Source organism: Canis aureus, chromosome 32 (genome assembly GCF_053574225.1).
Source record: "Canis aureus isolate CA01 chromosome 32, VMU_Caureus_v.1.0, whole genome shotgun sequence".
NCBI classification, from domain to species: domain Eukaryota; kingdom Metazoa; phylum Chordata; class Mammalia; order Carnivora; family Canidae; genus Canis; species Canis aureus.
The window spans coordinates 23,178,772-23,195,224 of NC_135642.1; the positions used below are offsets into that span (position 1 = coordinate 23,178,772).

Here is a 16,453-nt window from a genome sequence, read left to right on the forward strand (position 1 = left end):
CAAGTGCCTTCACTAGGTGTGGGGAGGTGGTAACATACTTCCCTGGGTGGGAAATCCCCCTTCATTTCCACCCCTTACCTCCATTTCTCCCCACCCGACTGGTAAGCCTGTGTGAGCACTGCCTGGGTTCAAGGTTCTGAAGCGGGGCGCTAGACTGAGGTGAACCAGCCAAAAGGCACTGACTACCTTGGGCGCCGGCAGCTGCGGAGCAGTCGGGGAGAAGGGCATCTGTTTCTCCCACCCCTTCTGGAACTTGAGCTGCCCTTGAGTCTCGGTCAGCTCACAGAGGTGGGACGCGATAGGGTGGATGCACACAGGGCTCGGGAATGGATTCGCGGGAGCCCCAGCGGGCACCTCTGTCAACCTCTCCCTTACCCTTCCTGTCCTATCACCACTTCGCTGACTTCCAGGCATAAGCTGCAACAGCCTGCGTGGGGATTTTGCTTGGAATCGGTAGGCACAGGGCTCGGACTGAAAACTTGGCGGGGCAGAGGCTCCTCCAGGACGGCGCGGGGAGGGAGGCCACCGGCGCCCAGACCCACGGAGTGCTTTGGGGTGGCTTCCGCTCGGGCTCCGGCTCCGGCTCCGGCTTCTGGCTCACTGGCACGCCGGCACCTGCCTCCCTCTAGCTCCTCATTGGCCCGCAAGAGGTGGGGGAGGGGGCTCTCGCCTCTCGCTTTGATTTTAGACTGTGAAACGGCTCAGTGCCCCCGGCTCTGAGCGGATTGACTGTCTCTCATTCTCCAGGGACGAATTAATGGAGAACGATCAGTTAATTAACAAACCCTCATTCCGGCTTTTACCTTTCTCTTCGCCAGGACTCGGGCCAGGGCACCAGGCTGAGGCTGGGGCGGGGGAGTAGCAGGGACCCAGGAGTCAATCAAGTCGGCGGGGTCTCATCAAACCGTGTCCGCCCTCGACTGCCCTTGGCTCTACCTCCCCGAGTGTCCTCTGCCCTCGGGGGTCGCCGAATCAGCTTGAAATCTCTGGTGTGATTCGGCCGGGGCTAAGCGGTCCGCTCGCTAGCTTCCCGGCGCCTCCCTTGCACCTTGGCTTAGAGGGGCTGAGAGGCGAGGCGCCGGCGGGCTGCTAGCGCCCGCAGACCTTCCCGCTCAACTCGGAAACGCCCGGACCTCGGGGTTTCGGGCCGCGAGACCTCTGCTCACAGACTTGGGGGCCATGTTCACATTCCCATCCCCATGCATGGGGATTCATTCGAAACATCATGCAGAGGAATAAAACGAAATGTGAAGTCCTAAAGGAGTCGGCAGCAAAGGCGGTCGGTGGGCTCAGCCGTAAGCTCCCTGGCTGCTCCGCTGCCCTCACCCTTACCTCCGAACCGTCTGCCTTCCTCTCCTTTCCACAGCCGGTTACCAGGGCTGAACGCGGGCTAACTCTTAAACAGCTTCGTTGCCAAACACACACCTTCCCGCGGCTTCGGAGCCTTTTACGGAGCCCTCAGAGTGTGCTCCGCATCCCTCCCACCCCTGCCCCGCGCCAACAGAGCGAGCGCGGGAGGGGGTCACCGCACCAAGTTCAGCCAAACGTGGGCGGGCGGCTCCGTCACTTTCCAACCCAACTCCGGGGTCTACGCCAGGGGTACTAGCTGACAGCATTTGCGCGCAATTGCACACACGCATCGCCTCCCTCTTCCCAAACCCGGAGTGCCTAACTGAGACGCGACACACAGACCGTGTGCCGCCAGGTGCGCGGGTGCGGGGGTGGTTTCTCTTCGCCTCCGGCGGTGACCGCTTCCAGCACCGTCTCCGAGCACACATGCGTCCCCGCACACGCCCAGGCCGTACCACTCAGCTCCCGGAGCCTACCACAGCCCGATGCACTGAGTCCCGGAGGAGGCGGTCTGCTCCTGGCAGCCGTGCGCTGGCTTTTCCAGGCCCGGGGAACTACTCCCCCCGCCTACCCTGAGGGAAAGGAGAACGGAATGATGCGTGCCCAGCTCTCTTTTTCCCTCCTTCCTTCGGTCTCTTCACTTCCCCAATCCCTCATCTCCCCACGCGCCCAGCTCCTTGGCCCGCTCACCTGCTAAGCGGAGCGCAGACATCCGCTGGAACTCCGGCTCCTGCAGCCACTTCCACATCCTCCGGAAGGTCTCCCGGCCGGACTTGAGTTTGCTCCAGGGTTTGGGGTTGCGCAGCAGGTCCGAGAGGGTCCCTTGGGAGCGGCAGAGCACCCTCTGCGCGAAGATGGCCTGTGGGATGCTGTAGCGCTTGAGCTCGGTGGTGATACGCTGCGCCACCTCTTTGGTATTGATCTCTTCCATCTGCCCTGAATTACTTCCATTGCTGACCTGTGCTCCGGTCACCGAAGGGTTGGGCTCCCGGGCCGTGCCCAGGAGCTGCCCGTGGCCCTGGGCGTTCAGGTGGGCGTGGGGGTGGTGCGGAGGAAGGCCGTTTATGGGCACCATGCCGGCCGAGGTGGGCGTGAGGTGCTGCTCCCCGTGACGGCCGAGCATGGCCGGGTGGTGGGCTTCAAAGCCGTTCGGGGTGAGCATCTTGTCAGTGGGCATGGCGGCGCCCGGGTGGGCATAGTGAGGGAGCCCTTGCTGGGAGTTGTGGATGCCGCTGAGACCGGAGCTGGAGAGGGGCGAGAGGCTCTGGCCCATGCCGGCCACGTCCTTGTGGTAGGGGGTATAGAGGTTATTCATAGAGGCCAGCCCGCGCTCGTCCCGCATGAGCGTGAAGCTACCGCTCACGTTGCCCGCCAGGCGCTGGTGGTGGTGCGGATGGTGATGGTGGTGGTGGTGGTGGTGATGGTGAGGGAACTTGTCCGAGACGGTGGAGATGGGCGGCAGCGGCTGCAGAGGGGTTAAGGTGGTGTAGGTGGTGGGCATGCTCATACCTGGGGGAGTCTCGCAGGCCATGGTCATGGTGGGGTGCAGGGGGCCAGCCAGGCTGTGCTCGGGGGCCCGGTGGTGGTGGTGGTAATCGCCGCCGCCGCCGCCGCCGTCCAGCAAGGACGCCATGCCCATGGAACGCGGGTGCGCGGGGGGCAGGTGGCTGCCACGGTGCGCCACGGAGCTTCGCGCGTGGGGACTGCCGCCCAGGAGGTCGGCAGGAGCGGGCACCGGCTCATGGCTCACCCCGTGCAGCTCGCCGATCGCCTCCATGGTCAGCTGCGCGTTCATCGTGATCCGGGCGAGCGGGCGGCGGACACAACATCGATGAGGCCGGGCAGAGGCGGCGAAGGGCGCGCGCAGTCCGGTCTTCACATCGGCTGCTGGCGACTGTCGCCTGCCCGCCTGCCTTCCTCTCGCTCTGGGGCTCTGTCTCCCTTTCTGTAGATCTCGCCTTCCCTCTTGCCCCCACCTTCCCCTCTGCGTCCTCGGCTTTTTTTTAAATATTAATTTCCAAAAAGGATCCGTGCCGGTGGGCGAGCGCGGCGCCCCCAGCCCGCCCGCCCCCGGCCCCCTCTCGCCCCTCTCCTTCTTAGGATTCTGAGGCTCCCGGCTCCCCTGACGCAGTCCGCGCGTCTTCCGCGGCTGCTGCTTGCCCGCGCCGCTGGCCAGCTCCAGCCATGGCTCGGTTACTGTTGCAGACTCTGTGGCCGCGGTTCCGCCGCCGCCGCCGCCGCCGCCGCTGCCGCCGCCGCCGCCGCCGCCGCCGCCGCCGCCGCGGCCCGCCCTCACGCCCGCGGGGCTCAGCGCGCAGGCGCGCGGCTCGGCCCCGCCCCCTCAGCCCCCGCGCGCGCGGCCCGTGACGTCCCCGTACGAACGATGCAGGGGGGCCCCGCGCCCTAACAGCGGCGCCGGGTGGCCCTGGGCCGGCGCGCACGTGCGAAGGCCTGGCGGGGAGCGCGACCCGGGGCCGCCAACGCAACCCGCGGAGACTCGCGCGCCTCTCGGCTCTGAGCACCCGCCGGGCTCCGGCTCCCATCCCGGGTGGTGTGCCAAGGCTGCAAAGTCCTCACCCCTCTCTCCAGTTGCTGCCACTCGGTGTCGGCTGCCCGGGGAGCCTCAGCGTGTGTCGTTACTCCTTCCACCCTGACCTACCTACCCAAGCTTTGTTTCCCAAAGGGCTTCTGGGAGCCCCTGCTCTCACCTTCAGGTGCTTGGCTGTTTTGGAGGGAGGAGAAGCAAATATCTTAAATGTCTTGGTCCGCTTGGGGACTGTGGCCCCTTTGCCCACCCTTCCTCCTCCGTGAGCCGGAGAGGGGAACGCTCGTGCCAAGAGTTCTGGCCCCGGCCATACCTCGTAGTCCCCCGCCGCCTGGGTCCTTCTTCGTCGCAGCTGATAATTAAGGCGCCGCGCCGCTCCGCGAGTACCTGGGCGTGTGTGTGTGTGTGTGTGTGTGTGTGTGTGTGTGTGTGTGTGTGTTGGGGGTGGGGAGCGCCCTGGCGGGTTCCCACGCTAACTTCTGGGTGCTGGTGGGGCTCCCGAGGCTTGGGCTGTTCCTGCGGCTTCTCTGTGGCCCTCCTGGTAACGCACCCAGAGGCCGCTGCTTGAGGGAAGGACTGACGCTTGCAGAGTGGACCAGGCGCGCTGCTCTCCGCTTGGCCCGTAGGGACGCCCTCTTCCCGGCGTCCCCGCGAGAAGCCTCCAGATTTGAAAATCAATTCAGCTTTGGGAGTGATTGTCCGCTTCCCACAATCACGCTCCAATCTGGAATCGAACCTGGTCCTTGCGCTCGGTGGGGACGCAAGCGGAGGCCCCCAGTGTGGGACGTACACCCGGCTACCACATGCCGAGGCTTTCTTTCATTGACAAAAGAAAGAAAGAAAAAAAAAACCGTAACAAAAGGCAGAGCCGTGTCTGCTTAGGTGCTTTCATCCCTCAGAGAAAGGACAGATGTGCCCATTGTCCAGCCCTTGGCAGTTACGACCCGGTCAGCGCCGAGCCTCAGCCCCGGGCAAGCAGTGGTCACAATGGGGGACAGCCTCTCAGAGCCTGGGTATCGGGACCTGGATGTGGAACAAAGTGTGTGTGGCCTTCGCTGGGCCAAACTTGGACTGTAGGTTCCTTTCCTGAGGCAATTGGAGCCCTCCAGCAGTGTTCCTGCTGAAAATGTTCTTAGGCTCTAGGACAGGCCCCGGTTGGGGTGGTGGGAGTAGTTGGTGGCTAAGTACCCTAGGCAAACACTTGGGCCAGCCAGTCCTTGGGGGACACTTCCCACCAGCTGAGGCATGAGCAGGCTCATCTCTTTATCCAGTTCCCTGGCACAACCAGGGCAACATCATGATCCAGATAGGTCAAGGCCAGTGGGTACAGTCCAATCTGACTTCCTTGAAAGTGGCCATAGAGATGTAACATGTAATAGAGATGTAACATGTGGTCCTGAGATTGGTTAATCTGGCTGGCTTCATCACTGGAGGCATTCCTATCTTGTCCAAATAACGCCCATAGAGGCCCAGGAAATGGGAGTCCATCTCAGTGGACTTAGTGTCTACCTGAACAGTGAACATTTAGGAATTTAAGGCCCCCAAAGAAGAAAAATGGGGGGGGGGCACTGACATAAAGGCACTCAGAGAACTACTCTATTTAAACTTATAGGTACATCTAATTATGCATACACATAGACACAAAAGCATAGAACCATTTTCTGCCTAGTGGATCACAACGATATGTTGGTGGAAGCTGCAACCTTGGTTCAGTATTGTTTCTGTTCTCTTTTCTTACAACATAGAGCATGTAGCTCTCACATAAGACCAAACAATGGGTTTCAGGAGTAGGCTACCTGTGAGCTAAAGTGTTGTGCCCCCCCCCAATTTTAATCACCTGTGAAAGGATTGATTTGCCCTTATGACAACTCTCTTCCCAAAAGGCAGTTTGTTAAAAGAAAGAAATAAATACCACCAAGTGCACAAATTGTTCATGGTTTTCTCTTTGTGTAAGTTATTACGGATAACTCCATAATGATGCTCCAGCCCTGATCCTGGAAACCCTCCTTCCTGTGTGGTTCCTGGCTGGGCCGCTGGAGCCTATCTGAAGAGGGCTGAGATCAGGTGAGCTCAACACGGACTCCCCCATGAAAAGGGGGTCTGGTACAGGGTTGGTCCCTAAAGGAGAAGCCAAAGGAGAGATCTATGTTGAGCTAACACGTTTGCAGGACTTGCTTTGGTTTGCAAATCTCCCTAATCTTTCTTGGCTTTCCATGCCTTTCATTACCATTGTTTACCTGTGGTTGATGAAATTGCAGTGATTTTTAAAGAAGCATTATATTCTTATTTACCCTTTTGGAAAATTTTCTTATTACTAGGGATGTGTGATGAGTGGAAAGGATGTTCTTGGGCCTTATGACGAATGTGTGTGTGCGCGTTACGCTAGATGGACTGCCAATTGCTGGAGGGCTGGGATAGCTTTTCATCATTTTATTCCTCTCTTCCTTTCCCCCTTCCAGTGCCAGCACAATGCCTGGTATCCAGCAGGTGCATTATGGGGAATGAAAGAATTAGAGTCCAAGGAGGGAGTCCCTTAAAACTACTTGGTTGATCAGTCTATGTAATTACAGGATGCTGTTCAATTTTTTATAACAGCCAAGAAGTTTGAGGGGAGGGATTATTGTCAGCTGGTTAGATTTTAAGTAGCTGCAGGAAAATTAAAGAAAGAAAAATAGGGTCAGTCACCATCACAAAATAACATTCGTGAATATTTTTAAGAAAACAAGGATTCTAGACTACTTATTTTGTAAATGTTGGGTGGTGGTGGCTGGGCAGGTACAATCCTTCCTGTACTGAGTGGACTAGAGCTTGCCAGGAGACTCCACCATATTTAGAAAAGAGACTGAAAATAAGGTCATTTCTCTAAATGCTGGCCACACAAAGCTCTCAGAAGCTTCCATCAGTTTCAGAGTTCCTTGGGTTAGTTCTTTTTTGTGAGTGATAGAGATGTAATATGTGGCCCTGTCCCAGTTTTCAGTACCATTCCAAAGAAATGTTTCTAGCCCCCCTGAGCCATCAAATGTTTACTTGCTGTTTGTTGACCACACATACAGCAAACCTGGTGTCAGGGCAGATTCCCCCATTCAGGGCTCCAGGGGGAGGCTGACTCCCTGGCCAGAGTCTCAGAATGGAACTCACCAGAATTTGTGATGCCTGTAGCAAGTCTAGGATTAAACTCCTGGTGAGAGACCATTTCTTTGGTGTCTAGCGATAGTAGAGAATTTGATAACTGTGGGATGAAGGATTTGATCTTGGGTGCTTCCTGCCAGCCTCTCCTGTCCTTCTTCACATCTCTGCAGAAATTTTATTCAGAAAATTACTGTTAGTTCAGAATAGAACACCAAAAAATTCAAAGTGATCTGGTGATTGATTCACTATTGGAAATAATTAAAAAAAAATTAGTCAATGGCTTCTCCCCATCCTCTGGGGGACAAGAAAGTGGTAACCAATTATTCTAGCCCTCTTCGGTAGTCTTTGATCTTCTGTTTAGCATATAGTTTTTATTCATCTGTTAGGTTAACTTTTTTCCCTTTTTAAGGAAAAAGGAAACCTAACAACATAAATTACGGCTTTGCCCATGACATAAGTATATATGTGTATGAATAGATATAGATATATAGATATCTATACTATATATAGATATCTGTACTTTTGCAGTCTTTTTGTTTCATTTCTTACCCCTCCCCCCTTTAAATCCCAAAGAGAAGATGCACTGGTGAAGGGTTCATGCCAATGCCTCCTGACGCTGGGTTCTAGAAGATGAGAAGATTCAAGATTGTGTTCTGGTAGATGCGAGAGGCAGCAGTCTCACAACGTCAGACCCCTCTTCGAGCATCTCGGATTACTACTTCATCTCTTGGGTCATTTAATAAACTAGAGGCGGTTTCTCTTGGGCTTAAATCCATTCCACTTCGGCAATGGCTTTTTAAGGCCTCAGGTCAAGAGCGCTAAAGGGATACGGTGTGTCCTGAGGCGGAGGCTGGAGAGTGGGGGTGATGGTGGTGGTGGGCTGCCAGAAGGATTCAAAGCGTCCTAGTGATGCTCTGGCCAGAAGACCTGGCACTGGACGCAGTCAGCAGTCAGCTCTATTCCAGGAGACTTGGCCTTTTCTCACCAACCTTTCAGTGGATTTTCTTAGTCTTATCTCTATAAGGTTGAAACGTATTACAAAGCAGACCTATAATGGCTGCAGAGGGCGACAATTTTTTTTCAGTTTTGGGGCAATGGCTAAGGCTCCTCTTCCGTTGTCACCCATCTGGGGCTCTGTTTTGGATTAGCCGAATGCAGGGGTAGAAAGCAGCAGGGCTAGGGGCTAGGGGGACAGAGGCAAATGAGAAAGGTCCCTTGTGGTGCAAGTCAAAGCAACCCGAAGTGAGTAAAACTCAGGACAAAGCGGGCAGGTGGAGGGCAAAGTCGGCTCAGGACGGTCCCCGGGTGCACCGTCCTCCAGCCCTGATGGACACAAGGGCAGAATTCCCAGGTGTCGGTCCAGCCCGTGGAGCCTCAGGCTGGAGAGGCTTGGACCAACCACCCCCGACCGGGCGTAGGTTTCGGGTTCTGCGGTGGGTGGGGCGCACAGCCCACTTGGCGGGCTTTTCCGTAGCCTCGCAGGATAACGTCCACCCAGGCCAGAGAACAGCTGCACTTGGGAAGGAAAACTCTTTAAACAAATCATTTTGGTGTCTAATCAATTAGTGTTTGCGCAGTCAAGTACCATAGATTTAACAGAATAATCGTTACTGCCCTTGTCTTTATTTGACCTGCAGACACCTAGAAGATTTAAAAATGAAACGCCAGTGTTCTGGGCTCTCCACCCCTTGCCTGTGCTTCTCTCCAGGGTCTGGTGCCCCTTGCTGGGTCCTTTGTTTTCTCCTGGCCAACTCTTCTCTTTCCTTCCCTTCCTTCGTCTGTCCTTTCCTCTTGACACTTTCCGCACTCTTCTTTCTTTTCTTGCCCACGTGGCTCTGTCCACCTTGCTGGTCTCAGCTTCATGATCCCTTCACTCCAGTGACTGGCAGGAGAACCCATCCTCAGAGTATCCTTTTTGTTCTGGGGGAGCACACCTGCCTTTGGCCCTTAGGGCCCTTGGGGCACAGGAAGGCCCTGGGGGTCCTGTTCATACACTTTAGCTTTGCTGGAGTTCGGAAAAGACCTTCACCTGCGCTGCAGGGCAAGAGTGCTTCTCTGAGACTTGCCACATAAATGTTGAGAGCCTTGGCCCTCAATCCACGAAAACCCGGAGAGAAGGCAGGGCCTGAGACAGGTAGTGTCCCTAGGGATTGGGGTGTGTGTGTGTGTGTGTGTGTGTGTGTGTGTGTGTGTGATGTATCCTCTCTCTGTGGTATGCTTTTCTGAGCTGGGTCCTTGCCCAAGGTCCGGGGGTCCCAGTTCGGAGGGTCTGCAGGTGCTTGTCAATAGCTGCTCCTGTGTCTCCCTCTCCACCTAGTGTGTCTTTTTTCAGGCCTAACCTGTGCGTGTATTTGTGTAGGCATGTGGGCTGTGCACCCTGCCAAACCTCCGGCCACCAATGCTGGGATGTGGGAGCCCCTAGCCCTGGGTCAAGACCCAAGAGTGTCGTACGGTTGGTTACCAGGCCCAAGACCTCTGGAGGCAGGGCTAGATGGGACGGGGTTGTAAGGAATTTTGGGGGGATCTGGGTAGTGAAGAACACCTCCACCTCTCATTTTCTCTATTCATCATTTAACCCAAGCAGAGGGTTCAAACCTGACACACATGGGTAGTAGGCTGGTTAAATATAAGGCTGTAATTTTCTAAAAGGGGAAAAAGAATGAATTGGAGGTAAAGCCACCTCCTTCTCCCCACACTGCCAAGCCCCTATGGACTCTGACTGCCCCACCTTAAGCCTGGGTGGTCTTGAGGTCCCTGGAACTGCCTCTTGAGTCTCTGGCACTCACCTGAGAAATTTTGCTCTCAACAATAGATGATTATAATGTACTTGACTAATGCCTGTATTTTCCTGTTTAACATACATTAATCCAAGTAACAAAAAAAAATCAATATTGCTAACAATATTGCAAACAAATCCTAGTTTCTCTCACACAAAAATTGCATCCGATTTCAGTCACTTCTACCCACTTTTTTTTTGTTGTTTCTCCTCACCTACTCTACTTCCTGGCTAACCTGGAATCCAGTTCTGGATTTCAACAGCCTTTCTCTAGAAATCTTGATTTATTATTGTTATTATTATTTACCTTGGGGAAGAACCAGGAACCCTCCAAATCCCAGCCTCCTCTCTTCCAGAGGCCCTTTGAGGACTCTTGAGTTTTCGTCAAACTCTGTCCCTTCTGGTACCAGCGAATGCCCAAAGTCACTGCTCAATACTTTGGATTTTGTTGTTTACCTTCCCTAACAAAAATCCCTATATGGCAGCCCCCAACTCCTCAGAGAACTGGTGTCCATACTGGACTCTCCCGGCCAATCTGCCCCCACCCTTGACACCCGCAGCTAATTGCAGCCAGTGGTTTTTGCTGGGAGATTTTTATGGTTCTTATTATGATTATTTAAAAAAAAATTGGTGTTTTCCACCTGGTAGGAATAAACCGGAGGGGCTAGCTAATGAAGGAACTTAGGTTTGCAAAACACCGTAAATAATTTAGTATTGTATTTCAAGGAAAAAAAATAGCTTTCTTAAATCATCCCCGCAATATAAATTGCAGACTTACAGTATGGTCCTGGTAAGTCTAAATTTTTAAAGGAGCAATATTCAAAGAGACATAGATGTCTGTATTAATTATTTATTCGCCAGTGCCTTCCTTCGTTTCTAACTTATTATTAATTAGGCGCCTCTAGTCTTTCGCAGAGCGCTCCACCGAGCCGGTTGCAGCTTTAAATATGAATTAAAAGCAAATCCAAGCTACTGTAATGCGAAAATTATTCCGTGTCTTGCATGGCAGAGATGAATAGCTGCGTGGATCAATACCGTGAAACTCGGCTCCGAACGACAGGGTTATTGATAGCGTATATTAATGATGTTAATGATGGAAAAAGGAAAACAGCGGCCCACACGACTTAGAAACTTTTTAGCCGCTGAAACCCCGCAATAAAAATGGGTAGGGGGCAGGAATCGGGCTTAAGTGTAATAAGAAAATTATTTATGAATCCGGATAAATGACTTCAGAGTCTTGATGCATTTGAACCTAACGCTCTGGCTCCTGGCGGCCCCGGCTCCAGCTGGGGAGACCGCGAAAACCCCAAGCCGCGGGGAGCTGGGGGTGGGGGGCGTTCCGCCCTCCGCTGCAGCCTCCGGTTGGCCGCCCACCTTCCCCATCCCCGCGGGGTGAGCCCTCTGGGGCGCGGGTTGTAGGCGCTTTTGGAAGTTAGTGGAATGAAGCAGGAGCGAGGCTGATCTCTGCTTTCCCAGAAGGGACCGTGAGGCGGTCGCTGGGGCCCGTCAGCCCCGACTTTGGCCCGATTTCTTCACTGGTACTCTTGGCACCCGCTCCCAGGTCAAATACTTCGGGCTTGAAGGCGGGGGGTGGGGGGGGCACCACTAGTCTCATTCGGCACTGTCGCCTTCAGTGCATCTGGCCAAGTCTTTCCGGATGCCCAAAATGCAAACGAGTGGCTCATGCCTGAGAGGAGAGTCGTTTGGATGAAGGGACACTGCTCTCAACGGGGCAGGAAAACTGGGAAGGACGCTTATTCTCGTCCTCCGTGCCTCAGCGGGCTCTTCCCCAGACCCCGGGTGTAACCGGGCCTCAGCGCGCCGCGCAGGGCAGGCGCGGGATCCTGGAGACTCGCTTCCCTGCGCCTGGGGAGGGGAGCGGGCGCTCGGGTTAGGGCCTCGGCTCGCGCACTCGGCCTGGGCGCCGCCCGCCTCCTCCCCGCCGGTCCCAAATATCGACCCGCTTTCCCTTTCTCCCCAGCCGGGGACCAGGGACTGGGAAGTGAAAGGTTAAATACTGACCCTGGAGGACCGCGGGAAAGGTCAAAGCCCGAGGGTCACTCGCAGGCCCGAGGTTCCAGCTCCCTGTGCGGGGCACAGCGCGCCCGGCTCCCTCTCACGGGCTGGGTCTTAGCCCCCTGGAAGCGGAGGCGCGGGAGGGAGGGCGCGGGCTGGGGAGTGGGAGGAGAGGGCGACCCCTCCCTGCAGACTATAAGGGCGTCGATATAGGGGACGCTGCTAGGGTAGTGGGTGGGTCCCCCTGACGTCTCCGTCCTGAGTTTAGTCTTTTGGATTGGAGTAGGAAGTTGGGGAGCTTTTAATTTATGCTTGGGGCTGTCATTTGTTCTCCGTTTCTGGAGGGAGTAGGAGCCACCTGGAGCTGTAGGATGTGTTCCAGGTCAATTACAGTTTCCCTGCCTAGGATGGGGTAATTTTGTATTTTTTCTTTGTTTGTTCTTTTAAATTTTGTTTTTACTCCTTCTTTTTCTTCCTTCCTGTCCTTCACCATCTTTTTCACTAATCCATTTCCTTTTCCTTTCTTTCCCCCTTTCCTTCTTGTTTGTTCTTTCCTCTCCACCTCTCCTTTTTTACTTTCTCCTCCCTTCCTTTTCTTTTTTCTTCCCTCTCCACTTCTTATTGTTTTCTTCTCTGTAGCTTTCCTCCCTCATTTCTTTCCTTCTTCTCTTCCTTCTATAGTTAGGTGGAGGCCTGGCCCACCTCTCTTCACCTCAAGACTTTCTCATGAAAGGTGCCAACTCCATTCTGCACTGAAATCAAATAGTCTTTGTTTTTTAAAAAAGAAAAAGGCAAGTGAACTCCAGAATGCAGAGGAAGCACCCTCTAGGCCCTTTTGCTGTAACTGGTATCCCCTGACGCTTTGGGCTAAGCCTTTGCAGTGGCCCATGTCCAGCTGGCTCAGGGAGCACCCCTTCCCCAGGCTTGGAACTCTGCAAACAGGGACAGTGTGCTCCCCTTGCTAATGCTACTCATGGTGCCATCTGGGCCCAACACATTAACAAGAATCTTGGGTTGTTGTTTTTAGTTTTATTTGACTTTATTTTGGAAAAATTATAGTGAATCTCTGAGGCCATAACTCCTAAAAGCACCAGCTGAGAGCCTTAAATCTATCCTGAGGGTCTAGGAGCAGCCCAGTTGAAACCATTACCAGATAATTAGACAAAAACCAAACTTCCTGCCATTCAGGAAGAGGTGCCTCTCAGCTATCCGGCTTCAAAGTCTACAATCAACTGCATGTTTCAGATTATCACCGGGCTGGGCTGAGTAGATGCAGCGTTATGCCCACACAATCTACCAGCAAGCAGCCATTCTTTGGAAAGGAAACACAACAGACACTGCACAAAAATCACTTGATTCTGGAAAAAATCAATAACGAAATTAGGTTTATTGTCTGCTTATATGATTAAAAATGACAAAGTGTTGCCTTTTATTTTCATAAAAAGACAGAGGGCTGAACAAAATAATTTACTGAGGAGTTCTGCTCCTTTCATTTGCCTAGCAAAACCTGGAAGAGGCTGAAAGGGCAGTTATGATGCTCAGTGTGGGTGCTGGAGACTCCCCGCTCACAGATGAGCTCGCCATCGGAGAAGATGTGTGCGCTGTGTGTGCAAGGATAATATATTTCCTAATCTCCAGTTTGCAGCAATGCCTGTCCAGCTTCCTCCGTTTTTAGTTCTGCTTCATTCCAAAGAAATGTTGGGCCATTTGTTCCTTGCCCTTAGCTTCTTTAACTGAAACCCAGATCCCAGGTCTTGTTCCCCTAAATAACTATAAGGATGACACTCCTTTAGAGGTTACACCATTCTGGCAGCGCCAGAGCCTTTGCTCAGTCAGGGTCTCTCAGATCCCCATCCAGCCACCATGGATCTTCCATCCAAGGAATCACAGCCTCTGGTCCTCCCGTGCCTGTATGCGCTGTGCGTGTGTGTGCCTGACCCTCTTGTGTGTGCTTGGCCGGGATTAGGTTCCCTTCCCCGAAGGCTCACGGGGTTTCCAGAGTCTGGGCAGCAATCAGGAAAATGGGGTTTTGGAAACCTCTGTGGGCTGGATTCTCCAAGTGTGGCGGTGGTGCGCGCATTCAAGGAACACGACTGTTTTGGGCACGCACTGGTTATACCAACGCTGAGAGTTATTTATCTACGTTAAGAACAAGAAGAAACACCCCCCCCCACCCCAAATTCACCATGTGAATCTTGGCTTAAATTCCACCCCCCCTCGCCCCCCACCAGCTGCCATCCCCTCATCCCCAGTAGTCCAGTTAGAATCTACCATCATCTCTTAGTTGCTGTTCTTGGGTCAGAGACCAGCGTGCCCAGAACACCCTCCCACTCGTTCACTGCCTTGTTCTAGAACAAAGTGGCTCCCAACCGCGCTAGGGTTCACAGAGCACGGCCTTCGAGAGAGTGTGAATAGCTTCACCGGCACTTAGCACCATTAGGAAAATAACTACTGAGCTAGGTCCTTTAGAATCTCATGTGCCTTCCGATTTGGAGCTGGCACTCTTTCCGGGGTTGCCTACACCGTGGGCAGGTTTGTTAGAGCCATTAATTGGCTCTCCTTTTATTCTGGAACCGAGAGGACCTATCTCCTATAGGTTTCGGAAATGAAACCCAACCTAACCACCTCTTCTACGGAATCCCCAGGGACATGGCTTCTCCAAGGTCGTCTGGCCTCTTCTTGGGGTCGAGGGCTTAAGGTGAAGCAGGCAGGCGTGGACTGCTTGTTACTTGGAAATCCGACAGGCGCGGCTGGGCGCCGGTATCGGGCTAGCAGTGGTCGAGCCCCACCAGCTTAGCTTTCGCCGGCCGGGTGTCGGGCTCCGCGTCGCTCTCTCCCCTGTCCCGCCGGGCCAACGCACCCTTGAGTCGGGCACCTTTCCCGAACACATCCAAAGGGAAGAGGAGAGGACGCAGGGGTCCTGAGCAGGCGGGTTCTGAGGAGCCGCCTTAGGGAGGAGGTCCGCGGATGGAGGTTTGGGGCGTCGCGTGTCCTCTGCTGTATGGTAGTTCCAGTTCCTTCCCGTGTCAAGGCTAATTCAGCCACCTACAAACCCGGCTTCTCCATTTCTCTCCGGGTCTTTCTCTCCAACCTCATTTCCCGACTGGCCTCCGTCTCCAGCCTTTAGAGCCCCAGAGCTGCGGGGGGTGAGGGTCAAAGGTCAGACCTTCACTAGGCTTGAGCTTCCACCTGCACCACTGCTGGTGTGGGTGCAGGATTCGCTGGCCTGTCATTCTATTCTGGACGCCCATTGCCAACCGTTAAAGAGAACAGACGCTGATCTCGAGCTCCCTCCTCCCTTACTTAGCCCTCTCTGATGAGGTGGGGTCTTGGTGTGTGTGGGGGGTCAGTTTAATCTAGGAAATCACATCCAGATCATAAAGTTACTCATCTGGATATTTTAGGAGGTTTATTTTTATTTTGGTGGGGATGGGGAGGTTTAATTATTTCTGCAGGTGTCCAAATTGGGGTGTTTTTTGAGCACAAGATTGGCCACAGGAGCAGGCTTCCATTGCATCATTTCGATTGCCCCAACCCTGGTCAGAGCTGGAAAGAAGTTGCCAGAAGGGATCTAGGAGAGGCAAACGAATGCCTAGCTCTCCAAGTCGGCAGATCTGTTCCAAAGGGGCCGACCTTTTGCTTGAATGGGGGCAAGGTCGGCAGAGTAAAAAGCAGATTTCTATGCATGTTCACGTGGCCCAATGTAATGAACACATCTCCATCAATTCCTGGAGGCAGAGGGCTCAATTTACTTCAGTTTTAGCAGAGCAACGTCCTCAGCCTTAGCTTTGACTGACTATAAAGCAGCGGAGTAGTTAGAATTCTCTCTCCAATGAAAGTGATGGTCAATAGAATTCTCGGTATCAAATGAGCAATAATTTGCTGTGGCTACATGCTGGATAATGAAAGATGTTAGCAGGATCAATAAAAAATGAAAACACTTTTACTTACATCTTGAGTTACTGTTTTAAGAGAGGGAAAGGGATGCAACAAACCCAAAGCTAGGTTCAGAGCCTCCTCACACTCCCCTCAGACACACAAAGCTCTGTCACCACCAGACGGAGGCTCTTTGTAGTCAAGGCCTCTACCTTACTCCCTCTGTGCTCATAGAAGACTAGGTTATTTATATCAAATTAACCCCTGAGAAACCTGTAATTTATTAACTATCAAGACATTAACATTTTCACTTTTTTTCTACAGCCAGAAATATATTTTAAATTGTTTTCCACCAGAAATGAAGGTCACCTAATTGGTTGTAGTTTGCCAAAAAAGTAGGAAAGCATCCTAAAGCTGAACTGTCCTTTGAAATGCCTAAAAATAAATGTGCACTTGACCAAGATACCCAGGAGGACCTGTGTTCTTTGGTTGTGCACACACAGGCAAAGGCATAGATTTAATTCTTTTTGATTTGTTACATACAGCCATTAAATCTGGACACTTCAGATCTTAAACTTGCTCTTTCCAGACTGTTTAATTCCCTCATCTTCTTTCATAGTCATTTCACCTGTTCAATTTGTTTTCAATTTGCACTGGGTTTATTTGTACCTTCCAGTCTGCTTTTTTCACCATTCAATCCCAAATACTCCCCCTACATATCTGGTCTTTAAGAAACCTATTGTGAAATGATCAGGAAAGCA

General features: G+C 53.2%; 1 protein-coding gene and 1 long non-coding RNA gene across 7 annotated transcripts in view; both read right to left on the minus strand.

Annotated features, from left to right (window-relative positions):
• The window catches only part of ONECUT1 (one cut homeobox 1), a 38,790-nt gene extending 35,395 nt beyond the window's left edge, over positions 1-3,395 (minus strand). Inside the window, exon 1 of the mRNA XM_077881149.1 lies at positions 2,041-3,395. Within this exon, the coding sequence (XP_077737275.1) occupies positions 2,041-3,145 (1,105 nt within the window). The 5' untranslated portion in view covers positions 3,146-3,395. The remainder of the gene's footprint in view (positions 1-2,040) is intronic.
• A 2,185-nt stretch (positions 3,396-5,580) lies between these two features.
• Positions 5,581-16,453, minus strand: part of LOC144303239 (uncharacterized) — a 68,908-nt gene continuing 58,035 nt past the window's right edge. For 3 of the 6 annotated variants that reach the window (XR_013370273.1, XR_013370272.1, XR_013370269.1), the window contains one exon: positions 15,195-15,711. This is a non-coding gene — a long non-coding RNA (uncharacterized LOC144303239). Of the gene's footprint in view, positions 6,014-6,320; positions 6,542-7,033; positions 7,189-15,194; positions 15,712-16,453 lie in introns of those variants that run through there. The other 3 variants (XR_013370274.1, XR_013370270.1, XR_013370271.1) reach the window with 3 other exon arrangements.